The sequence below is a fragment of the Hypanus sabinus genome, chromosome 6, assembly GCF_030144855.1.
Source record: "Hypanus sabinus isolate sHypSab1 chromosome 6, sHypSab1.hap1, whole genome shotgun sequence".
In the NCBI taxonomy this organism is placed as follows: domain Eukaryota; kingdom Metazoa; phylum Chordata; class Chondrichthyes; order Myliobatiformes; family Dasyatidae; genus Hypanus; species Hypanus sabinus.
Genome location: NC_082711.1, coordinates 153,412,943 through 153,440,678, shown reverse-complemented (window position 1 = coordinate 153,440,678; position 27,736 = coordinate 153,412,943). Strand labels below are relative to the sequence as shown.

The 27,736-nt window shown below is 39.8% G+C and overlaps 1 protein-coding gene across 2 annotated transcripts in view; it reads left to right on the top strand.

The window, feature by feature from the left end:
* The window catches only part of LOC132395972 (double C2-like domain-containing protein beta), a 278,070-nt gene that overhangs the window by 237,530 nt on the left and 12,804 nt on the right, over positions 1 to 27,736 (top strand). For both annotated transcript variants that reach the window (XM_059973214.1, XM_059973215.1), the window contains exons 7-8: positions 24,382 to 24,463; positions 27,527 to 27,623. In XM_059973214.1, the coding sequence (XP_059829197.1) occupies positions 24,382 to 24,463; positions 27,527 to 27,623 (179 nt within the window). The remainder of the gene's footprint in view (positions 1 to 24,381; positions 24,464 to 27,526; positions 27,624 to 27,736) is intronic.

Sequence of the window (27,736 nt, the reverse complement as noted above, 5' to 3'; positions counted from 1 at the left end):
ACAATCCGGGTTCAATCTGACTGTGAGGAGATAGCATGATCTCTTGGCAACTGTGTGGGCTTCCTGTGGGAATATGGGATTCTCCCCTCCAGTCAAGGTTAGGTAATTAGCCTCTATAGATGGTGTGTAGAACAGTGGTAGACTCTTGAAGCATTGATGGAAATGCAGGGCAAACGCAATGGGTTCCAATAGGGTTAGTGTAAGCGCTTGGGCTCGGTAGCTGGTGCGCTTTTTTTGCCGGGGGGAGGAGGGTATCATTGCCTTGGTGCTGCTTAAGTGTGGGAGGGGGTGACTTCAGGTTCTCATGTTTAACTGTCATTCGTTCTTTGGGGCACTTCTCTGTTTTTGTGGCTGTTTTGCGAAGAGAAAGCATTTCAGGATGTATACTGTATACGTTTCTCTGACATGAAATTGATAGTGTGCAGTCTATTTCATGTTTCAATGCCTGTTTCATTGCCGCATCACTCTCATTACCTTCTATCTGAAGACAGAAATCACTGAGAAGAGGGGCAAGGTTGTTTTCTTCATGTTTAAACACGACATCTTCTGAGTACGTTGATTCTGTTTGCGGTGCGATGGACCACTTTCAAACCTTCCCACGGCCAACCTCTCCAGCTCCACACTCCACCCCTGAAACACTTGTGCTCTAAACAGCCTTCTTGACTGCCAGCGCCAAACAGCCTGTTGGAGGAACTCGGCGCACAGAGCAGCGTCTGCGGGGAGGAAGGAATTGTCAGCGTTTCAAGTCAAAGCACTGCGTCAGGGCAGCAGATAGCCTTCCTGATGACTGCCAATTGCTGCCTGCAGTCATCCAGGACAGCTACCTGCTGAAGGCTTTCAAGACTGACAGGCTAGCATCCTTTCAGTTTCAACACCAACTGTGCAGGGAAAGGAATGAGATATGTTCTAGAAATATTTGTGTTCAATTCAGTGAGATTGACACATTCCCAGGTTTCAAGTTCAGACAACACTCATAAATACCTGAGAAATTAGCAAGAATGATTACTGAGCACACATTAACAGTATTTGTATAGACAAACACTGTTTTCATAAAATGATGGCGCAGTAAATGACCCTTTATTCCTTCTGAGTTTTCAAACACTCTGTAGTTCATGGTATGCCTCTGGGCCTTATACTTGCCAATACTAATTTGTATTCCACAACAGTTGATAAATGGCATATGAACCCCTTTGGACATAAATTGGGCTCATTTATTTGAAGTGACAGATGTGAGTTTTTTTTTGGATTAACAGCTACTGAATTATTTATGATGAAAACACTTTCAAAAATGTGCCCATGGGCTGTTGTCAACTGAAATCCAGTCTTGCCATTGGAGAATTTTATTGGAAATGGATATCACCAAAACCATCATGCTGAATATTAAGATCCTTCTGGGTCAATTGCAACTCTTTAGGCAAATTGGTATATTGCACAGGAAAGGAAGATAGAATTACAGCATATCTATACATGTCTGAATGGCTCGGGTATCTTTAATTAAAAGATGACTGTCAGATTAAGAGTCCTCGTGTTTAGATGTAAAGCTATTTGCACATTTTAAAGCTATGGTATAAGGAAAATGTGTTCTTTAGTTTGTCTTTAATTATTTGTTTATAACATTCTTCAAATGATCCTGGAGCTCTAATTTTTGATGTGTTTGCTGGGAGTTCCTTCTTAGTTCAATAGCACAATTATTTGTACTTCTGTCGAGCTTTGAGAGATTTGAGGGGCAGATATTCATGTGTTAACCTCAGAGGTATGGCTGTGCCTGCTATACTTAGGGGATGCAATCCTGCCGTAGGAACTTAAAAGATTAGCCTAAGCTGTGGTAGGCCTTTTACCTGAAGAGCACTCGATCATTGGATTTACAGAAGGTAAGAGGATGAAATAGCAGTAGTTAAAGAGAGTGTGCCAGTGGGATTGGAAGAAGGTGAAGGGTGTTGGTGTGAAGTGAATGGGAAGTTCAGGAGGTTGGTGACCTGATGTCTGTGAGTCCCAGCTGGGGACTGTAGGTTGGAGATCAGATGTCTGTGAATCTAGACTAGGGACCGAAGGTTAAAGGTCTAATGTCTGTGAGTCCAAAAGTCCAGGGCAAGGACCATGGAACCCGGAGGGTGTCCTGTGCTGGGGTTGGAGAGTGAGAGGGTGGAAACTCTTTGCCCTGCTGAATATGCTATGTTGATGTCAGAATGTGTGGTGACACTTGCAGGATCCCCTCAGCACATCCTCGGGAGTGTTGGTTGTTAACGCAAGTGATGCACTTCACTCTGTTTCAAAGTACACGTGATAAACTGATCTGAACCTGAAGAATCTGATGATGAGGGTGAGTGTTCATGACATCATAGCGCAAGTCACTTCTCTTTTTACTCCGTGCAGATTTTGACTAATTAATTGTCTGCCGCTTCTCTCTGTTTAATATAAACTGATTGGGGGGAGAAAGGCAAAAGGTTTGAGAATAAACAGAAGAATGAAGAGACCTGCAGGAATTCGTTTGTGGCCTTAGCTACCATACTAGAATCAGAATCAAGTTTACTGTCACCAGCATGTGACATGAAATTTGTTAACTTAGCAGCAGCAGTTCAATGCAATACATAATCTAGCAGAGAGAGAAAAAAAATAATAAATAAAATAATACAATAATAAATAAACAAGTAAATCAATTATATATATTGAATAAATATTTTTAAAAAGTGCAAAAACAGAAATACTGTATATTAAAAAAGTGAGGTAGTGTCCAAAGATTCAATGTCCATTTAGGAATCAGATGACAGAGGGGAAGAAGCTGTTCCTGAATCACTGAGTGTGTGTCTTCAGGCTTCTGTACCTCCTACCTGATAGTAACAGCGAGAAAAGGGTATGCCCTGGGTGCTGGAGGTCCTTAACAATGGACACTGCCTTTCTGAGACACCACTCCCTAAAGAAGTCCTGCATACTTTGTAGGCTAGTACCCAAGATGGAGCTGACTAGATTTACAACCTTAAGCTTCTTTCGGCCCTGTGCAGTAGCCCCTCCATACCAGACAGTGATGCAGCCTGTCAGAATGCTCTCCACAGTACAACTATAGAAGCTTATGAGTGTATTTGTTGACATGCCAAATCTCTTCAGACTCCCAGATGCTGATGCTGAATCCCAGCACCCTAGACCCTGATGTCCAAATAGATTTGGTAGCATCCCCGGGAGAACGGAACATTCTCTCTGTTCATTTTTCTAGATGCAAAATATTCTACACTCAACGGCCACTTTATTAGGTAGATGAGTGGACAATAGACAATAGGTGCAGAAGTAGACCATTTGGCCCTTCGAGCCTGCACCGCCATTCTGAGATCATGGCTGATCATCTACTATCAATACCCGGTTCCTGCCTTGTCCCCATATCCCTTGATTCCCCTATCCATCAAGGGATATGGGGACAAGGCAGGGACTGGGTATTGATAGTGAATGATCAGCCATGATCTCAGAATGGCGGTGCAGACTGGAGGGGCCGAATGGTCTACTTCTGCACCTATTGTCTATTGTCTATCTATTGTCTATACCTATCTACCTCCTTCTTGAGTGGAACCTGATGTGGACTTCTACTGTTGTAGCCCATCCACTTGAAGGTTCGATGTGTTATGCATTCAGAGATGCTCCTCTGCACACCACTGTTGTAATGCATGGTTATATGAGTTACCATCATCTTCCTGCCAACTTGAACACGTCTGGCTAATCCCCTCCGATCCCTCTTACTAACAAAGCACTTTTGCCCACACTGGATTTTTTTTGTTTTGTTTTTCGCACTGTTCTCAATAATCTCTGGAGACTGTACATGAAAATCACAGGATCAGCAATTTCTGAGATACTGAAGCCATCCCATCTGGCACCAACAATCATTCCACAGTCAGAGTCACTTCGATCACATTTTTCCCCCATTCTGATGTTTGGTCTGAACAGCAACTGAACCTCTTGACCGTGTCTGCATGCTTTTATACATTGAGCTGATGCCACATGGTTGGTTGATTAGATATTTGCGATTGCAAGCAGATGTACCTAATACAAAGGCCACTGAGTGTAAATTTATGAAGAATCTATATCATCTTCATCAAACTGCAGTATTTTACATCCTCAGGTCTGATGTACCAATTTGCATTAGAAATCATTCTAACATCTTGAGAGCCAAACTCACAGTAAGTGATGTGTCATACTGATCTGTGCTGGTGCTTGACATTTTACAATAAATGCCTTGAATGAAAGTTCTATGGTCTGATTGCTAAATTTGTTGTTGATGCAAAGGTGGAAGGGAAGTTGGGAAGGTGACCCAAGGAGACCACAGCTGGGTTTTAGTTGTATTACGTGAGTGGGTGGATTTGTGTGGCAACTGGAGTATGATATGAGAAAATGGGCTTTATCCATTCTGGCAAGGAAAATAAAGAAACGTTATATAAATGTTGAGGGATTATAGAGCTATGAAATGCAGAGGGATCTGGGAGTCATATAGCATGATTCACCTTAATCTAATATGCAAGTTATTAGGAATGTAGATGAAATGTCATTGTTTATTGCTGGGGAATTTAACACAAAAGTGGGGGAGGTTGTGATTCATTTGTGCAGTTTGTGGCATTGTCTGGAGGACTGGGTGCAGTGTGGTCTCCTCAGGTCAGAGATGGTGAAACCTGGAAATGGTAGGTTGTCTCATGGGAAAACTTTGGGCAGGTTAGGCCTATATCAATGGCATTCAGAAGATTCTCCAGGGACTTGATTGCAAGATCCTGAGAGGTCCTCACAGGAAGAATGTGTAAAGGAAGTTTTCTCTTTCAAGGGAATCAATAACTACTAAGTCACCAGGACGATACAAATATCTATGTCAGGATGATGTTCGTTGACTATAGCTCAGCGTTTAACACAATCATTCCCACAGTATTGATTGATGAGCTACAGAACTTAGGCCTACGTACCTCCCTCTGCAATTGGATCTTCAACTTCCTAACGGGAAGACCACAATCTGTGCAGATTGGTAATTATGTCTTCTCGCTGATGATCTACACTGGGGCACCTCAGGGATGTGTACTGATCCTACTGCTCTACTCTCTCTATACCCACGACTCTGTGGCTAGGCATAGCTCAAATGCCATCTATAAATTTGCTGATGATACTACCATTGTTGGTAGAATCTCAGATGGTGATGAGAGGGCATACAGGAGTGAGATATGCCAACTAGCGGAGTGGTGTTGTAGCAACAACCTTGCATGCAAAGTCATTGAGACCAAAGATCTGATTGCGGACTTGAGGAAGGGTAAGACAAGGGAACACTAGCCAATCCTCAAAGAGGGTTCAGAAGTGGAAAGAGTGAAAAATTTCAAGTTCCTGGGTATCAAGATCTCTTAGGATCTAACCTGGTCCCAACATATTGATGTAGCTAGACAGTGACTATATTTCTTTATGTGTTGGCGTGTGGCCAAATTTCGTCTCATTATCTGAAGGTGGCTAGTTTGAGCCTTGGCTGAGGCTGCGTGTGTGTCCTTGAGCAAGGCACTTAACCACACATTGCTCTGCGACGACACCGGTGCCAAGCTGTATGGGTCCTAATGCCCTTCCCTTGGACAACACCGGTGGCATGGAGAAGGGAGACTTGCAGCTTGGGCAACTGCTGGTCTTCCATTTTAAAACAAAAACCCTGCCCAGGCTTGTGCCCTGGAAACTTTCCAAGGTGCAAATCCATGGTCTATCTGAGGCCTACACACATGTTTCCTTAGGAGTTTGAGGAGATTTAGTTTTGTTACCAAACACACTCAAACTTCTACTGTAGTGGAGAGCATTCTGAAAGGCTGCATCACTGTCTGGTATGGAAGGTGAGCTACTACACAAGTTTGAAAGAAGCTAAAGAGAGTTGTGAAATTGATCAGCTCCATCTTGGGTACTCACCTCTGTTGTATCCAAGACATCTTTGAAGAGTGGTGCTTTAGAAAGGCAGCGTCCGTTATTAAGGACACCCATCACCCAGGACATGTCCTCTTCTCACTGTTACCATCAGGAAAGAGATACAGAAGCCTGAAGGTGCAAACTCAGTGATTCAGGAATAGCTTCTGCCTGCCCCTCTGCTATCTGATTCCTAAATGGACATTGAACTCATGAACACCCACTCACTTTTTTATATTATTTCTGTTTTTGCACTATTGTTAATTTATCTATTTAAATACAGAAATATACTCTTTACTGCTTTTTTTATATTATCATGTATTGCATTACACTGCCGCTGCTAAGCTAACAAACAGGAATGAGGTAAGTCATTTACTCTCTGGAGGTTGTGAATCTCTGAAGTACTCTTCCTTCGATGGTGGTGAAAGCAGAACCTCTGAATATTCTTAGGGAAGAGATCGTCTGATTCTTGATAAGCTAAAGGGTCAAAGGTTAACAGGCTAGATGGATGTGGATTAGCAATCAGATCAACCAATTTTTAATAAATGGTAGAACATGCTCAATAAATGGTAGAAATAGCTAACCCGAGAGGGCACAGTTTATGGCTAGTACGAGAGGGTGCAGTTTTAAGGTGCTTGGAAGGAGGTGCAGAGGAGATGTCGGGTACGATTTTTACACAGAGTGCTGAGTGCGTGGAATGGGCTGCCGGTGACAGTGGTGGAGGCGAATACAATAGGGTCTTTTAAGAGACTCATGGATAAGTACATAGAGCTTGGAAAAATAGAGAGCTATGGGTAATTCTGGGTAATTTCTAAAGTAAGTACATTTTCGGCACAGCATTGTGGGCCGAAGGGCCTGTATTGTGCTGTAGGTTTTCTACATTTCTAAGCTTAAAGATGCAAGCAACCTACTGGTGTGTTTGTTACATATTTGCATGCAGTAATGCATCTATAATTTGGAATATGCTGCTTTCTGCATTCCTATTGACAGCAAATTCATGTGATTATCTACTTTTTTTCATCTAACAGTTTCACATTCAGTATGTAAATAATGAGCTGTCTCATAAACAAGCATCTCCTGATACGTAATTGCTGTACTTCTGAGCATTTTGAAACTATTAAACACTTTCATTTTCATTTAGCAAAACACTTTTCTGAAACCAATGCAGTAAATTTAGCTTTAATGGGAAAGTGCGTCAAGATCTCATTTCAGAATAGGTAGGATGTAAGCCAGGATGCTAACTCTCAATGTTTACGATAAACACAAGCATTTTTTTTTGCATAGCATTTAGATGTAAATTGCAGTGTCATCTGGTTTAAAAGAGGAAGGAGCTCGGCCCTGATTTGCCTCGGGGTAGCCCAGGAGGTTCACCACATGCCAACCATCAGCAGAAATGTACATCCAGCTGAATTTGCAAAGCTCAGTAGGGGAAAAGTCTGAATTTTAATATGACATCTGAATATGCTGATATTTGTACCACAACCTTTACATAATAATTTTGAAGTGTTATCTGAAGAGAAGCCTGATACTTTACTCTTGCTACCTGTTATACGCAGTCCGGCAACTGAGCGCATGAAATGAATGCAAAAAGCATTATATGTTATGATAAATGGTTTTTGTGATAAGTCCTCAAGTTGTCTCACTTGATTATTTTTCACTTTTTTTCTTGTCCTTTTGAACAACAGGAAACTCTGAAATGACCTAAGTAATTTTCTAAACTCTCCAAAAACTGATTCTATCTCTATCCTGAAAAATGCACCATGGTTAATAAAAATCAGATTGAAATAATAAGTTGAAACATAAGTCACTTAAAAATAGAACATTTGAATGTTATGTTCGAAACAGCATACCTTGTAATTGTAAATTCTAATGAGTCATTTCCTGCAATAACGGATGAGCAAAAAGTTGCTCTCCTGTTGCCTTTTGAAATCTCCCAATGAGTCGCATCACATTCTAGCATCAGCTGAGCTCGTTGAAGTGTGATCGTGACTCAAAGCCAAGTTGTGATGTAAAGAAAAACGGTGCATCAGACAAGAAAAATCCTAATGACATTTCTGTTGTGGTTTATCATTTACATATTGAACCTCATGTCTGTTGACCTTTGCTGCAATTATTAGCTCTTAATCTGTTCCTCCTCGCACAAATGTGATAGCATGTGTTATTTTGCTGTGAGGGTAATTCAAATGTCAGCAGGAAAACAATGCCTACTTAGATGTAGGATATAATGTAAAATTCATCATCCTGATTCATAGTTAATGAAAATTGTGAATTAGCCCTTATTATTTTAGCTGCTTCGTAATGGCGCAGTTTGAGGGCCATTTATCTAGCTGCTCACTCATATCCAGTTCTAATAACATCCTGCAAAAAGTTCCTCACAGTTGGTTCACTGGAAACCGAAATGGCATTTGGGTCAGAATTGTGTTTGCAGAGGATAAAAATGCAGCTTAGTGGGCACTTGAGCTAACATTCATTTGTGACAACCAACTAGAACCAGAGCCATTTTAGAAAGCCACTCACTGAAATTCTGCCAGAATAGTTCACCACAAATAATCATTCTTCATTGTAGTTTTATCTCTGACCATTTTCAGCATCCAGCTGTTCTTTCTTTTAATAACATCTACATTAAAGCAATAAGTACTTCAAAAGAGAGTGGCACATTTTGATCACTGATACAAAGACACGATTTGGACTGTTTCAGCCTATACATTAAAGCATAGGTATATAATAACAATGGAGCCTTGATATAATGGCTTGATCATACTCAGTTTTACCTGGCAGTTCTGTAGAGAACTGCTAGTTATGTGCCACGCACTTCTCAGTTTGTCTCCGTCACTTGTGCCTGGGCATTGAAGCATGTATGCCAGAGACAGACTGGAGGGGAGATGCAACTGTATCTTGCCTCTTGCTCTGCCATGGGATGCACCAGTGAGTCCCTCAGCTTTATTCCTGGGATAGCTGGCATGAAAATTGTGACTCCATGCATTTGAATAGAACCACAAATGCTGAGCAAAGAAATCATTTTCTTTTAATTTGGGTCTGAGAGTAATGTTGCTACACAACACAGAAATGGGAATATTGGTCCAACTCGTCCATGCTGATTAAGTCACCTAACTGAGCTGGTCTCATTTTCTTGTGTTTGTCCTTATCGCCCTAAACCTTTCCTATCCACTTAGATGTTCTAAATTCTAGCATTTTAACAAACTTTTAGTTACTTTTTCCAAGAATACTTTTAAATTAATGAAGTTTGTTGGAGCAAGCTCTTGATGGTTCGAAGGCCTTTGATAGCAGCAAGCCGTCAAAAGACGGGCAGAATTTTCAGGAGGCTGCCCTCAAGATAAAAATATGTTCAGGATATAGAGATTCTTCCTTCCATTAGTTGTTTAGCTACCTGTTGTCATTTGGGATGTGAAGGAATTGCAGACTTTTTGTCTGTGGGAACAGTTGTATTATTTATTCAAAGCTGCTCCACTCCTCCTTTCCCCTCAGCTAATTCCCCTTTTGTTAGTTGCATCACTCGGTGCTCCAGCATTCATTCCACCGTCATACCTCCTTGCCTGATGACAGAAGAGTGGACGTGTGCAGAGGTTTTGGATTCATGGAGAAATTCAACTCTGGCGCTGGCCACTTGGCACAGTGGTTCATGGACAGCTAGCTTTGAGTAGTTCAAGATGTTCTGAAACTATCCATTTAATATGGAGATAGAGCCATGCAGGGTGATCTGATGAGAGAGCTGTCTCATTATTGAGTGGGACACAATACTGTGGCAGATGAAAGATATGTCTTGAATACACGTGTTCAGCGTGTTACAAGGAGTGTAGGAGCTGACTGAATTCTAAGTCGAATGGTGCTAGAGGAAGCTCTGGAGCCTGTCTTCAAATGTGCAGATTGTGTCGTGAAAAGTCATTTTTCCTGATAGCAACATTTGTCTATCTGCTGCTTTACTTGCAAGCATAACTGAATTCCAGTTTGATGAGGTGAGCTGAACTCCAGGTAAGAATGGGTGTTTATTGCTGTTTAGCAGACACTTCAGGATTAGAAATCGTAAAACAATCGTTTTCACTGTGAGGCACTTACTGAGTTAATCTAGTGGAATGTTCTTTGATTTTTAGCATTTGGTAGTCTTCCAACAGCAAAAGAGATAAGGAAACAGCAGTGACTGCGAAACTATATACAAAACTATTCGTAATTAAGACGCTTCCCTAAGTAGATTTGGGAGAGAATTTATTCCAGAACTTTCCAGCCTTCTTCAGGATCAAAGCTTGAAATTATTTTCCTCAGCTAACCTTTTAGCTGATTTCTCAGTTCAGCGTAGTTGTGTCTGTAATTCCTGCCTGTATATTGTGCTATCATAAAATTTTCTTTCTGCTTTCTGCATTACGTGCAGCAAAGTCTAGGCTAGGTTATGTTCAACAAAATCAGCATTTCATTGTAGCATATCATATAAAGATACTTCAGCTACCTTAATTACTTTGAAAGAAATATTGACGTTATTTTGCCTGAGAGATTCTAGTTCCAAAAGAGGGAGAAGAAGCACATTATCACTATGGAGAGGCAGGCATTGGTTTCTATAGCAACATGTGGGCTCTGTATTCTGTTAGCAGAGCAAACTCTGAGCTGAAGCGATTACCCAAGGTTTCCATTTATTGGATAAAATATAAAACTTCAAACAAATGGCCCTAGGGACAATTTTAAATCAAAAATAACAAAAGGCCTAGAACTATTGATGTTATACGATTTAACATCTACTATATACTGTATTTTTTTTTAAACTCGGAGTGGGTAGAATTTTGTGAGAAAATGTTCACAAATGACTGGTACAGGTTTGATGATGCTGGGAGATGTTTTACCCGTCCAAAAATTATATTTAAAAACAAACAGGTGAAAGCTGAGAGTAAAATATCAATTTAATGCATGTCTCATTGACTCTAATCTTGCTTATCCTTACACTTTGTATCTTTGCTAGTGTATGTTCTTTTTGGGTAGCAGTTGTTGTTGCAGTTGACCACATTGTTATCTTGCATTTACTCTCCTTCAGCTGGATAGGACCTGGATCCACTGTTATCTATCCTTATGGTCTTATGGACGTTGGAGCATAATTTAGCCTTTCGGCCCATCCAGTCTACTCCACCAGTCCATCGTGACTGACTTATTATCTCTTTCAGTTTCATCCTGCTTTCTCCCTGTAACCTTTGATGCCCTTACTAATCAAGAGCCGATCATCTCCACTTCAAATATACCCAATGACTTGGCCTCTACGGCTGTATGTGGCGATGAATTCCACAGATTCGAAGAAGTTTCACCTCATTTCTGTTCTAATTAGATATCCCTCTATTCTAAAGCTGTGCCCTCTAGGTCTAGACTCTCCCACTATAGAAAACATCCTCTCCATATCTACTCTATCCAGGACCTTCAATATTTGTTATATTTCAATGAGATCCCCCCCCCCGCCGCCCCCAATTCTTTGAAACTGCAGTGAATTCGGGTCCAGAGCCATCAAATGCAAATAACATGTTAACCCTTTCAATCCCAGAACCATTATTATGAGCTTCCTCTGGATCCTCTCCAATGCTAGCACATCTTTCCTCAGACAAGTAGCCCAAAACTGTTCACAATACTCCAAGTACAGTCTGACCAGTGCCTTATAAAGAAGCCTCAGCATTACGTCCTTGCTTTATATTATCATCTTTTCAAAATGAATATTAATATTATACTTGCCTTCCTTATGATCAACTTAACCTGCAAGTTTAGGGAATCTTGCACGAGGACTCCAAAGTTCCTTTGCACCTTGAATTTCTGAATTGTCTTCTCATTTAGAAAATAATCTATGCTTTTATTCTTTCGACCAAAGCGCATGACCATACACTTCCCCGCATTATACTACCACTTCTTTGCTCATTCTCCTAATCTTTTCAAGTCCTTCTGCAGACTCGCTGCTTCCTCAACTCTACTTGGCCCTCCACCTATCTTTGTATCATCTCCAAATCTGGCTACAAAGCCATCAATTCCATCAACCAAATCATTGAAAATCATTGAAAACATGAAAAGAAGTCGTCCCAATACTGACCTGTACAGAACATAACTAGTCACTGACAGCCAACAGAAAAGGCCCCCTTTATTTCCACTCTTTGCCTCTTGATAGTCACCCAATTATTTTATCAATGGTAGTATCTTTCCTGCCATACTATGGGCTCCTATCTTGTTAAGCACCCTCATGTGCGACACCTTGTCAAAGGCCTTCTGAAAATCCAAGTAAGCAACATCCACTAACTTTCCTTTGTCAATCCTGACTGTAATTTCCTCAAAGAATTCCAACAACTTTATCAAGCAAGATTTCCCTTCAGGATATCAAGCTGGTTTTGGCTTATTTTATCTTGCGCCTCCAAGTACCTTGAAGCCTCATCCTTAATATTGGATTCCAACATCTTACCAACCCTGAAGTCAGGATAAATGGCCTATAAATTCTTCTCTTTTGCCTCGTGCAATGAGTAGAGTAACATTTGCAATTTTGCAGGCCTCCGGAACCATGCCAGAATCTAGCGGTTCTGGAACAATCATTACCGATGCCTCCACAATCTCTTCAGCTGCCCTATTTCAAAACCCTGATCCATATTTTACAACCCATCTGATCCTGGTGGCCTACATACCTTCAGCTTTCAGCTTCTCAAGCACGTTATCCTTAGTAATTCCAACTGCACTCACCCCTACCCCCGGCACGCTCACGTTTCTAGCATACTGCTGGAGTCTTCCACAATGAAGACTGACACGATCCTTGTTAAGTTCATCCGCCATTCCTTTGCTTCCCCCCCCCCCATTCCAAACTCTCTCTCTCATCACTTACAAGTTGTCTGATATCCATTCTCTCCTCTCTTTTTATCTTTTATATATCTGAAAATACTTCTGTTATCCTCTTTTATATGATTGGTTAGTTTACCTTCATATTTTCCCTCCTTATTGCTTTTTCAGTTGCCTTTTGGTTTTATTAAAAGCTTCCCAATCCTCTCACTTCCCACTAATTTTTGCTGTATTATCTGCCCTCTCCTTTGCTTTTATGCTGGTTTTGACTTCCCTTGTCAGCTTCAGTTGTCTCATCCTCTTCAGAATATCCTATTAGAATACTACTTCATCTTTAAGCTGTATCTATACTGTGCCTTGTGAATTCCCCCCAAAAACTCCAGCCATAGCTGTTTTGGCTTCATTCTTGGAACTGTCTGCTTCCAATAAACTTTCTTTCTTTTTCAATCTTTTTGTTAATATCAACATGATAAGATTAATACATAGTTATTGGGATTACAAAATTAAAATGAACATAAAAAGATACACAAGCAATAAGTACAATATAGTTAAGTCTTCCCAAATCATGAATGATACAAATATCATATAAACAAAAGAAAAAAAACTAGGTATATCATGTTGAAAAAAACAGAAAAGAGAAAAAGAGAAAAGAAAATAATTACACCAAGAAAAACTAATCTAACAAACTAACCACTAACTAATTAAAAAAAAAGGAAAAAAAAAGGGCTGTTTATAGTATCTATAAGAAGACAAAGAATCATCAGTGTCCCCAACTCCGATCCTCTCAACATACATATAATCAAAACCGGAAAAACAAATAGGATTGGAACAGGGTTGAATTACATCATGTGAAAATATTGAATAAATTGCCTCCAAGTCTTTTCAAATTTAATAGAAGGGTCATATATGACCCTTCTAATTTTTTTCCAAATTTAGACATAACAGTTTGAGAAAGCCAATGAAATATGGTAGGGGGATTAATTTCTTTCCAATTCAACAAAATAGATCTTCTAGCCATTAATGTAAGAAATGCAATCATCTGACAAGCAGAAGAAGAGAAATGAATTGACTCCATCATTGGTAAACCAAAAATTGCAGTAATAGGACGAGGTTGTAAATTAATGTTCAATACCATGGAAATAATATTGAAAATGTCTTTCCAATATTTTTTCAGAGGCGGACATGACCAAAACATATGAGTTAGAGAAGCTACCTCAGAATGACATCTGTCACATATAGTATTTATATGGGAATAAAAACGAGCCAATTTATCCTTGGACATATGAGCCCTGTGCACAACTTTAAACTGTATCAATGAATGTTTAGCACATATAGAGGACAAAAATTGAAGAATTTTATCCCAATTCTCAATAGGGATAGTAAAGTTAAGTTCTCTTTCCCAATCATCCTTAATCTTATAAAAGGCCTCTGAATGTATTTTCATAATACCCTCATTGGGTAAATCTGGAAACTAAATCTTTACAAGGATTTTCATTGGGTTCTATTTTAGGGACTTCTCTTCCCTTTGCTTTTTTAAAATTGAATAAACGAATTGACAATTCAATAGTTAAACACACTTTACGTATGTGGTTTCAATTTCGGAAATTTTTTGGGTTGAATCAATTTGTTTTAACAATTCCTATTGTATCCAATTTTTTTTTCATCCCTCTATTATGGACCAAGCTTATTTAGCTTGGAAGACTAAAGGTATACTACAATTTTCTGATTTATTTTTGGATAATTGTTTTATGTCTTTTGAACAATTATCTAATAAATATAATTTGCCTAGATCTCATTTTTTTAGATATTTACAGATTAGGAATTTTTTAAGCACTGTACTTCCCACCTTTCCAAATCTAGATTCTTCAGGTATTTTGGAGAAATTGTTAGAACTAAATCCTTTCCAATAAATTTTAGCCAGCTCCTCTATCATGCCTCTATAATTCCCCTTACTCCACTATAAGATTGATACATCTGATTTTAGCTTTTCCCTCTCAAGTGCAGAATGAATTCTATCATATTATGATCACCCACTCCTTGGGGTTCCTTTACCTTAAGCTCCCTAATAAAATTTGGTCCAACACCCAATCCAGAATTGCCTTTTCCCAAGTAGGCTCAACCACAAGCTGCTCGAAAAAGACATCTCATTGGCATTTTACAAATTTTCTCTCTTGGGGTGCAGCACCAACCTGATTTTCCCAATCTACTTGCGTATTGAACTTCCCCAAGACAATCACGACATTGCTCTTTTTACATGTGTTTTCTATCTCCCATTGTAACTTGTAGACCACATGTTTGCTACTGTTTGAAGGTCTGTATATAATCCCCATCAGGGTCTTTTCATCTTTGCATTTTCTTAGCTCGACCCATTACAATCTATACCTTCCGACCCTATGTTACCTCTTTCTAAGGATTTTCTTTTACCAGCAGGGCCACCCCTCCCTCTGACTACCTGCCTGTCCTTTCGATACAATGTGTATCCTTGGATGTTAATCTTCCAATGATTATCTTCTCTTCACCACAACTCGGAGCGGCCCACAACCTCAAACCTGCCCATCTCTAACTGCTCTAGAAGATCATCTACCTTATTTCGTATACTGCCTGCTTTCAAATATGGCACCTTCATTCCTGTATGTCACCCTTTTTGATTTTGACCCCTGTTACACTGCAACTCATTCCACTGATCTAGTGACAAAGCCTGTCCAAGTTCACCTCATGATCAAATATAACACCAGGTGTCCCACCATTTCAGACAGTTACTGGGGAACAAGAGTCCGTGACAGAGATCAAAGATCATGTATTTTTCTGTATGGTTGCAGGAAATTTCTGCACATCCATTACAAGACATAAGCTGAACAGTGAGTATTTCTAAATCAGTCAAGGATGAGGTAGACTTGTTATCAGTCTATGAGAAATTACGGTATTATAATTGCTGACCACGCTGTGGAATGGCAGCATATAGATGACAAACAGAGAGAACCCATAAGTTGGTTTATTATTGCCACATGTACAAAGTACAGTGAAAAACACTTTGCATGCCATCCACAAGGATCATTTTATCACATCAGTGCATTGAAGTGGTACTACATAAAAGCAATAGCAAATCAAGAATAGACTTAAAGTTATAAGGAAATTAGATATGTTATTGGCAAACATGCAGGTGCATGAAGAGGACTCATTACAAATGAATCTCCAAATGAAACTGAATAGCTGGAAGTTGTAGCACATATAGGGACCGATGACATAAGTAGGAAAAGGGATGAGGTCCTGAAGAGAAAACATAGGGACTTGGGTAGAAAGCTGAAAAGCAGGACTTCAAGTGTAGTAATCTCTGTATTTCTGCCTGTGAGGATAAGAATAGAATGATTTGGCAGATGAATGTATGGCTGAGGAATTGGTGTAGGGGGCAATGTTTAAGATTTCTGGATCATTGGGATGTGTAGAAGAGGATGGCTTGCATCTGAACTCGGGGGACCAATATCCTTCTGGGCAGGTTTGCCAGAGCTGTTGGGGAGAGTTTAAAATAATTTAGCAGGGGGACAGGAAGCAGAGCGATAGGGCTGAAGATGGGGCAATTGGTATACAAATAGATGCAGAGTGTAGTGAGACGGTCAGGAAGGGCAAGCAGATGATAGGGAAAAACTGCAGACAGTAGGATAGGTTGACATGGGGTCAAAATTGAAAAGGGTGATGAATCCAGGACTGAAGCTGCTATATTTGAATGCACACAATATTTGGAATAAGGTAGATGACTTTGTAGTGCAGTTAGAGATTTGCAGGTACGACACTATGGGCATCACTGGGCTGTGGCTTAAAGATGGTTCTAGTTGGGAGCCTAACATTCAAGGATATACATCCTATCAATAGGACAGGCAGGTAGGCAGGGGGGAGGGATGGCTGTGTTGGTTAAAAAAAAAGAAATCAAATCCTTAGAAAGATGTGAGATAAGATGGGAAGGTGTGGAATCCTTGTGAGTAGAGTGAAGAAACTGCAAGAGTAAAAAGACCCTGATGGGAGTTGTGTACAGCCTCCAAACAGTAACCAGGATTTGGGATATAAGTTACAATGGGTGATTTTTTTTTAAAAAAGCATGTAAAAAGAGTAACGTTATGATAGTGTATGATATGGTCATGCCCTTTGGTAGAAGAAATAAAAGCATAGGTTATTTTCTAAATGGAGAAAAAATTCTAATATCTGAGGTGCAGAGATACCTGGGAGTCCTACTACAGGATTCCCTGAAGGTTCATTTGCAGGTTGAGTCAGTGAGGGAAAAAAATGCGATGTTAACATTCATTTTGAGAGGATTAGAGTATAAAAGCAAGGATGTAATATTAAGGCTTTAATAAGGCACTGGTGAGGCCTCATTTAGAGTATTGTGAGCAGTTTTATAGAACATAGAACAATACAACGTAGTACAGGCCCTTCAGCCCACAATGCTGTGCTGACACTTAAACCCTGCCTCCCATATAACCCTCCACCTTAAATTCCTCCATATACCTGTGTAGTAGTCTCTTAACTTTCACTAGTGTATCTGCCTCCACCACAGACTCAGGCAGGGTATTCCACGCACCAACCACTCTGAGTAAAAAAAAAACCTTCCTCTGATATCCCCCTTGAACTTTCCACCACTTACCTTAAAGCCATGCCGTCTTGCATTGAGTGGTGGTACCCTGGAGAAGAGGTGCTGGCTGTCCACTCTATCTTATTCCTCTTAACTCTATTCCTCTTGTGCTGGTATTGGAGAGGGTTTAAAGGAGATTCACGAAAATGATTCCGGGATTGAAAGGCTTTTCGTATGAGGAGTGTTTGATGGCTCTGGCTTGTACTCACTGGAATTCAGAAGTCTAAAGGGGGATCTCATTGAAACCTTTTGAATGTTTGAAGACCTCGGTAGAGTAGATTTGGAGAGCATGGTCCCTATGGTGGAGGAGTCCAGGACTAGAGGGGTCAGTCTCAGAACAGAGGGGCATCCATTTAGAATGGAGATGAGGCATTTCTTTAGCCAGAGGTTGGTGAATCGGTGGAATTATTTGCTACAAGCAGCTGTGGAGGCCGTCTTCATGTATATTTAAGGTAGAGTTTGATAGATTCTTGATTTGTCAGTGCGTGAACGGATACGGGGAGAAGGCAGGAGATTAGGGCTGAGAGTGAAAAGGATCAGCCATGATGAAATGATGGAGCAGGCTCGATAGGCCAAATAGCCTAATTCTGCTCCTATATCCTGTGGTCTTATGGGCATTTTCATTTCTCAAAATTTATCAGGCTCTGCTCCTTCCTTACCTTATTTATTGCTGAAACCACCTCTTTTATTTTTTGCTTCCTGACTCAATAAGGCCTATGCACCCAATTGACCAGCCAGCCAGTGGTGTAATAGACCTGACTTCAAGGTGAATGATAATGAGTTCGAATCCAGCTGGCTCCATGCATACTTTCCATCCGTGCTGGGTTGAGTGTTGAGCTAGCAACTGGGCCTCATAAAAAACAGTCAAATGCCACGAAAGTGGCAAAAATGCCATCCGAAGCACCACAAAGCACAAAAATGAACAACAATCTAGTTGACCTCCTACATTTTATTCCCCATAAATTTGAGCATGTCCAAGCTCAAAAATCTGTGTGCTTATCTGACAGCATCTGTCTACTCTCCACTCCTTGTATTTGGTGACTTTCCCATTTATAGTTCTTCTAAAGTCTCCTCTAACCCTACAACTATTGACATAGCTCACACATCCAATTCTGAACTCTTGCTGAGGAAAATCCATCTCCCACCCCCTATCCTCTTCATATTCTACAGGGATTGTATTGAGAGCGTCCTGAGCAACTGCGTCACTACCTGGTTCAGAAATTGCACCACCTTGGATCACAAGACCCTGCAGCGGATAGTGAGGTCAGCTGAGAAGATCATCGGGGTCTCTCTTCCCACCATTACGGACATTTACACTACACGCTGCATCCGCAAAGGAAACAGCATTATGAAGGACCCCATGCACCCCTCATACAATCTCTTCTCCCTCTTGCCGTCTGGGGAAAGGCTCCAAAGCATTCGGGCTCTTATGACCAGACTATGTAACAGTTTCTTCCCCCAAGCTATCAGACTCTTCAATACCCGAAGTCTGGACTAACACCTTGCCCTACTGTCCTGTTTATTATTTATTGTAATGCCGGTACTGTTTTTATGCACTTTATGCAGTCCAGTGTAGGTCTGTAGTCTAGTATAGCTTTCTCTGTTTTTTTTATTACATAGTTCAGTCTAGTTTTTTGTACTGTGTCATGTAAACCATGGTCCTGAAGAATGTTGTCTCATTTTTACTTTGTACTGTACCAGCAGTTATGGTCGAAATGACAATAAAAATTGACTTCACTTGACTTGACTTGATAATTCCTGAATCTAATCACCTAGCCTAGTTATCAAGGCAGCAGACTTATCCCAAGCCTCTTCTCACCGTCTTCCTAAGATGGTTCTTAAAATCTCTTTTTTTGACCATTCTTTTAGTTATCATCCCCTTAATATTTCCTTAAAGCTTCAACTTTTGTTTGGTACTGGCGTTGTGAAAGTGCCTTGGAATCCTTCCCTTTTTTTTAAAGGTGCTGTATAAATGTGTGACTGCAGCGTTTTCGATAGGATATTGAATGTGATTGGGTCTCCATTTGGTTCTCAAGTTCAATGGTTGGGAGGGTAACATGTTTTGCTGATGCAGGTACACATTTATATTGAACTGTACATGCAAGAATGTATATGTGTAATCAGAGGGCATAGACGTATGATGCCAATTGTAGCGTCAATAGTTATGGTAGATGCCAACTGTTCTGCCTTCACCAATCTAAATAATAAATAATGTATTAAGTTTCTTATAAGCAATTCAATCATGGCTTCCATTTAAGGTGTGACAGACTGTTGCCACTTCTGTGGCATACTGCTCTGTTTCCCGTCAGGCCAGCGGCATTCCTCAGAATACACACTCTAATGCTCCATTCGACTCCTATGTGGACGTTGAGCCCTTGGACCACTACCTCACTTTTTTTTATATATATCATTTCTGTTTTTGCATGATTTTTAATCTAAATGTATACTGCAATTGATTTACATTATTATTTTGTTTTTTTTAATGTTATGTTGAACATTGAACTGCTGCTGCTAAATTAACGAATTTCACAACACATGCCAGTGATAATAAACCTGATTCTGAATGTTAAATTCAGCTCGAACTCCACTTACAGGCCCAGAACATGACAGTTTTGACTTTAAAATTTAAGAGTAGTAGGAAATGGAGACAGATTGATTTCATCCATTGAAACTTCTGCTGCTTCGTGATTCCAGTCCTAAATTCATGCACAAAATGTAATTCACATAATATTTGCCGTACCCTTGCCAACTTTATACACTACTGATAGTGTTTTCTGCATGAATTATTAACAAATATTTTCTCTCATAAACACTCTGTGACCTTTGCTGCTATTGCTGCTCATGTCCCTACTTTATCCTTGTGTTCTTTCAAGTGAGGTATGTTCTTTTCAAAGCCTCCTCTTTCTTTGGTAAAGGATTTATTAAATGAGCTCATCCCTCTCAATATTCAGGCATTCTCTCCAATAACTGTGCACATTAATGCTGGATTATAGAGGCTTTGCATTAACACTGAAGGAATTTTGTGACTGACTGCAGATTTTTGTTGTTGCCTCCATTGACAGCTATTCTCATCCACCGCATTTTGAAAAGATGGTTGCACATGTTATTTTATTACTTAACAGTATGAGGCTGTGTTGTGGTGTATTAAAGATTGTAAAATATTGCATGAAAGTTGGAGCAGCTCCAAGTGATACTTTTTTTGATGGTGCTGCTGAAGATGAATGACAGCTTACTGGTGGTTCATAAAGCAAGAAATACAACTCAAAACTTTCTTAATACACTTTTTCTGTGGTAAACTATCACTGCATACAATGAGGAGGCACATGAAGGCAAGGCTGACTCGAGCGTCGAGGCAGCGGGTATGATGCAAGGTCAAGGCATGCTCGAGATGATGTCGGAGACGGAGATGAAGCAAAGGAGTTTCAGTGCCCATCCACCTAAACCGAGACGAGGTTGGATCAATCTAAGCAGCGGGTTGACTTGGAATGGTCGGGTACGGGTCAGAATGTGGCGGCGGGGTCCAGACCCAGAGTGTATCGTCATGGCAGGGCCTGGTTCCTAGTTCAGGAGATGACCCAGAGTTTGGACATTTTAAACGCCAGGCCAGGTGGGCTGAAAAGGCAGGGTGTCGGGAACGGAGGCAAGGGTCAGGCCGGTTCTGCTTGCTGCTCCGCAACGTTTGAGCCACTCTCTGTGGCATTGAGGCTGAGGCTGATCCAGGCTTTGTGTCTGCGAGCTTCACAGTGATTAAGAACTGTATAAACTGTATAAACCATTGTATAAAGAACTGAGCCTGCTCCAGCTGCTCTGGGCTTCGTGTCTATGGACTCACTTTTGTTCTGAATGTCATTGTTTGCACGATTTGTGCTTTTTTTTCTCTCTCTCTGCGCATTTTATTTTGGTCTTTTTAAATTGGGGACTTTTGGATTTCTGTGGCTGCCTAAGCAGATGAATCTCAGGCCTCTATAATTTATATATTGATAATAAATGTACTTTTGATCTTTGATCCCTTTGTGAGCATGTAAGGTGTCAAAGTGTCCATACAAGTGAAACACGGTAGCATTGCTAATGTCTAATGTTTGCTGATGGCATCTGGAGTCTTTCCTGGCCTCAAGGCACCAGTGGCATGAGGATGTCCTCGGTGAACATATGGGTTGTTTGAATGAAAGAAACCATGTTGAGTTAGTGGTGTGAGAACAAAAGGTCAAAGAATTAACCTGTCTCTGTGTGCCTCTCCATGCTTGTGAAACTCCCTACTTATTGGGGTGCCTTTCACTCGGTTCTCGGGACTTCACCGAGACTGAGGGATCGCGATTGGTGTCTTGGACAGACCCGGCGTGATTTCACAAGTCGGAAGTTCTCCTGACAACAGCAATAAACAAGTCCCCCAAGGACAGCAACAGTCAAGTGGAGAGTGCAAATCATGAGTCCTGAAATCTTTGTAACCTACTTCGTTGTATTTAATTTGATTTATTTGTGCTTTCTATTTTATGATAATAAATTAGGAAAGTTACTTTGTTGTGCTCATGTGCTTATTACCACATCTAGTTACTTGAATTGTTTGGTTTGGGTCTGATCAACCTAGCCCATTACAGGCTGACACTTCTCCCTGGTGCTACTTGCTCTGAGATGGTGGTATTGTTGGTAGGGAGTTCCAAGATTCATTATCTAGCAACTCTGCAATGGTAAAGAAGAGTCGATAGACTTGCAGGATATTATATAATTCGGAAGGCAATCTAGACTCGCACATGTCCCACGTGGTGGTTGACGTCGTCAGTTTGAGAGTTGCTGTTGGACAACCCTAGGTGACTAACTATGCTGCCTTTTGGAACTGGCATACGCTAGGGCCATAAGACATTGAAGGTTTATGTTAGTGAAAGTTAGGGATGGTGGATCTGGTCCAACCAAGTTTCTTGATTGGTGGTGCAGGTGCCCTCATGCAGGCAGTATTTCATTGTAATCTGCAACATAAGTTGGAAGTGCAGAGGTGAGTCACGCTACATTCAGCTTCTGATCTTTTCTAAGATGCACGGTATCTGCGTAACTGCTCTGTTTAAGCTTTTCATTAGTGGTGACTGATGTTGATTGTGGGAGACTCGATGTTGATAATTTGACAATGTAAAGGGTAAGATGTTGGATTCTCTTATTGGAGCTGGTCATTGCCTGTCATGTATGTGACAAGAATGTTACTTGCCTTTTCTCAATGTCTGAATGCAGTCTTGATAGATGTATTTTATTTAACTGCTTCATGCTTCATCCTGCATCCTGCTTCATTTCCTGATGAGTTCCGAATAGGCCTGAGCAATGTACAGACATGCACAATCATCCCAACTGCTAATATAATGGAAGCGTATACGATAGAGAAGTTAAGAAGAGCTGGACCTGAGATAGCCCCCTTAAGAACCATGTTATGGTGTTCTCGTGCTGTGATTTACCTCCAAGCACCCATATCTTTCATGCAAGGTAAAACTCTAGCCAACTGCCAGTGGAAGGCTGCCTCTTAAGTCCTAATGATGTCACTTTTACTAGGGCTTACTGGTGTTACAAATCCTACAAGAACATTTGCTCCCAATACATCTTTGGAAATTGGCTGTTTGACCTATACTTGGACTAAGGATGTAATGTTTTTTTAATTTTCCAATACTTATGAAAAGCATGTTTTTTCTTGTTTATTTTCATGGAATTTGGAGCAATGGTGAAATGAACTTTACCTTTTTTAGTGAATTTTCAACTTTGTAAGTTCTTAGTAAGTTCTCTTTCATTAGAAATCAGTTCATAATTAGGGTCAGAATTGCCTCTTCCCCGCTACAGCAAGTTGTTACTTTCAGCATGAACCATGAGTGTGTGATATAATTTCATCTTTACTCCATGATGTAGAAGTAACCTTAGCTAAATGCTGACTCCACTGACCCCAAGCCCTGCTTTTTTAATATGTTTTGATAAACTTTTTCCAACAGTTTCTGGCCTACTCTCATTTGCTGATTTACCAGCAGTTGGGAATGAGAGAAAAATAATGGTGGTAGGAGAGAGGAAGAACAGGAGAGAAAGTATGGTGGACAATGAACCTTGCATCTGTCAGAAACCGGTTAAATGAAGATATTCAAAAGTAGCATACTGTCTATAATAGCAGCTGGTCCACTGGGATGACTTTTATTTACAAAGTATACATTTTCCAGGCCAACTATCCTTGCTGTTTGGGTGGATGGTCATGAGGGGACAGTGAGCTACCTGAAGGAGGTCAATGAATTGACCGTGTGAAGGTTCAAGCTGTGAAGTTGTTCAGAAGTTCAAGTCCTCATTTTATTGGTTGGAGGGGCAGGTGGTGGGGGGACTGTTGTTGTACAGTGTAACAACATCTGGTGAAGAGGTGAAAAGAGGATTGTGAGAATTGGGGGGGGGGGGGGGTTGGGGGAGGATGGAATACCACCACAGCAGATGTATATATTATGAAGGATCTCTGTGAGGGATATACATAGCAAAGGAATTCATGGTCTCTGAACCATTCTGAAGGTTCCTTTTAGAGGCAGCAAAGCAAGCATTACAAGTGTGAAAGCTTTCACCATCTGTGAGCTAAATATATGTCTTCCAAAATCCCAGAAGTGCTATCCTGGCAAGTGTAAGATGTCAGTTGATACTACTGAGCACGTTGTCTATAAATCAGTACATCATGAGGATGGAAGACCTGATGGAAAATTATGGACTTTGCAGAGTTTCCAGTTAGTCCATAGATTCCCTTTGCAAATGATTTTCCCTTAAAATTAAATTAGACAGCATGTAAAAATGTGCCAGTGAGAGATCCTGTTTTTCAACGTGTCAGTCTTGGTATTAGTCTTACGGTATGAAAATTTTGCCTTTCAAACCAAGAAAATGGGAAAAATTAAATGTCAACCAGGAAGAAAGAGACATAGAATGTGAATTAGAAAACTTAACAGCCAATCAGTCCACTTTTGGCAGTAACGATTGAAGGATGAATGTTGTCCAGCAATGATTGAATTCCCTTGTTCTTGTTTGAAAAAAATACCATGGAAATTGTCAAGTTTTCTCCTGCCATTTAATATTTCAAAATGTGTTTCTTTCAGATATTTGAAGCCAGACGCGGACAAGAAGTCAAAGCATAAGACAGCTGTCAAAAAGAAAACCCTTAATCCAGAATTCAATGAGGTATTGAATGCACAGCTAATGATAGCATATTAGCATACATCTTGTAAAGACTGTACCATAACAAAGCTGCATCACTGTACAGGGTTAAGGCAATTTCCAACAGTAAACTTACTGTTCACCCTCTACCCAAATGCTGGAAATTGTCTTAACCCTTGAATCCTATATTTTCCATCATCCTACTCAGTTCTACTGTACAGCAATGGGAAGCTATGCTACATCAAACAGCAACTTCAGTCACGATGTATGGTGATGCAGCTTTGTTACAGTACAGTCTTTAGAAGATGTACGGTTTCAGACATTGTCTACTTGGGTATTATTAGTCACATAAAACCTGCATCCTCTCTCTACTTTATCCAAGTGTATGTACGCATGGTCTTGTGTGGTCAGCCATGCCACGTCACAATGAAGACAATTGCACCAGATTCCTATATATGCATTCCATTGAAGAGTTAGTGGATAGGAACAGAATTAATTTTCTCCCTTTTCCAATCTTTCTGTATACATATCAACCTATTGTCTTCATTGCAATGTGTCATGGTTGACCACACAAGACCATACATACAGACACTTGGATAAAGCACTGAAAACACTGAAATAACTCCAAAAAAATTTTTTTAAATCAAGGAAACTGCAGATGTTGGATTTTTTTCTGATTTTATTTCAGATTTCAAGTATGTGCAGTCTTTTTTCACTTACTGTTGAGTGCTTCCATAGTTAATATAAGAAAGCTGAGGAAGAACCTTACTATTCTCCTGCCCAGAGGAATGCATAGTGTTGGGAAAACTCCAATTATGACTCATGAAGCCACCCCTTGCTCCCAGGCACTAACTGTGATTCCATTCCGGGTGAAATTCCAACAAAGCTGGGAAAGTTGTTGCATTTATGTATGTTTCTCAAGCATAGAATCATTAAGAGACGGACAAATCCTTTGTTCTCAGCCATGACCAGAGTCTGGTTTTTACAGTCAAACACATTGTGTCCATCAAATTGTTCTCATAAATGAATCAGACCATTTAGTTGTTACTCCTTGTTATACCATTCCATAATCTCACAAAATCTGTGACACACAACATTCCTGGGGCTTTCACAGTACATTAATGTTTACAGATGAGCAATTAAGCCTGAATTCCAAAAGAATCCAATTATCAAACCACTAACAGACATTCAGTCAATTTACAAACCTACAGAGCCCATATGTTAAGAATTCAGAAAGAGTTAAATTGTTATTTGACTCAACAGATATTCATTCATTACTCTACAAATTCCCTAAGTTACATCACCTCAAGTGAACCTGCATACAGGGTGCAATTCAAAATGCCTGTAAACTTTCAAAATAAGTAAATGAGGCCTTCGATACATGTTTATTGTTTAAAATTCATTTACTGGCTGTGAATGCCACTGAAAAGAGGGACATATATAGCACCAACCCCTAATCACCCTCGAACTGAAGGAGTTAAGTATCACAACATCAGGATGTTTTGAGCAACAGATAGAGATTAGACTGTGTAACTAGAACAGATTTCCCTCCCTCAGGGACATTGGTGAACCAGATGGGATTTTACAACAATACAGTTCATTGTTTCATTGTTACTGCTGCTGTTTTTAAAAAAAAATTCCATGTTTATTCAATTATTTGAACTTAAATTCTCCAACTGCTATGGTGGGATTGGAACTGGTGCTCCTGGATCAATAGCCCACAAGTCCTTGACTACTGGGCTACAGTACCTCAAGTTATTTCCCTAACAACCTAGTGATTTGTACAGGCGTGGCAAAACTATGGCACATGCAAATATTGTTTTGGTCTGTAGGACGCAGAGCTACTTTTAATTCTTAATCGCTACCCATAAAAAAGGATAATGATAATTAATGTTACTGCCAAATGAAGCAGCAAATGATTTCTACAACCTGAAAGCAGTGATTACAACCCAAGATTAATATTAATAATTTTTAACAGGTTTTCTAAAATGCTTCATTTATTACAATATGCCTCGTTTATTAATAGTAAAGTAATTAATCCACATAAATAAGCAAGAGTCCTCAACCTTTTTTCCATTTAAAAAAAAGTCGATAATATTGCTAATTCATTAATCAATGATAATCTCCACTCAAAATTACTATGGCATGCGAGAGAATTTTTTAGAAGATTATTACCAATTTGGGCACACTCTCTCAAAAACTTTCACCACCCCTGATTTTAGTAGCTGAAAGGGAGTGGGTAGTTAGCACTCCATAATTCCCTTTTTCTCTTAGTACTCATTAATGTCATTATAAACAGCAATATGACCACATTCAGCAGATCCAAAAGATATAAATTATCTTTTTAATGAGTGATTTTATAGGATAACAAAGTGGAATTCCTGAGCCATTAGTGGAGTTCTTTTGCACATGATCCCTAATGTACTTCATTAAGATTTTTAGATACTTTGCATTTCTCCATAGAAAATAAACTTGCATCAGTTTGGTATAATATAATTGAGCTATGTAGAAAAGGATCTGTACATTGTATTTGTAAATAAGTATTGCACTGTTTGAAGTCATAATGCCCTAAGTGCAAATTATCCTTTATCCTATATTGTGCTCCTTTATCTCAAGTTCTTGCAATTGATTTCCCTTCTTTGAGCAGTAAAATGTACATTAATTATAGCCAGCAAGCTACAAATAATGGAATCTGGCATTAACTCACAGAAGTGATAATCAGGCAATTAAAATGTTTCCATCTTGCAACAAATCAACATGTGAAAAATTTTGGATGTGTAGGAAGCTTAAACTACAGTATTAAATAGTTATGAGAATTTTAATCATGTTGGCAGGAGACGAGTTTGAAGTTAAATTTTTTGTCCTTGTAAACAGCAGTCAAGCTGGATTTCCAGTCTTTCATAGCAACTGCCTGATCTGTAGCCAGACACCTTGCTTGAATGAAAATTGATGGTTTTGGATGTGCTGTGCCCTTGAATTGTCACCTGGACAGTGATAATTAAAATTACAATCTACTCTCATATTTTGGGTTAAACCGTAAAGATTGGAAGCATGTGCTGTAGTTTTTATGTTTTTTTCCCCATTTAGGAGTTTTTCTATGAGATCAAGCAAGCAGATTTGGCTAAGAAAACTCTAGAAATAACTGTTTGGGATTACGACATAGGAAAATCAAATGATTTCATTGGTAAGTGAATATTATTTGTTATTAAACAAAAAAATAATTTTTAAAAGGTGCCGTTGGATTGATGGCTCATTCAGAGAGATAAAGCCTCATTTAACTCCCCTAATTATGTATTG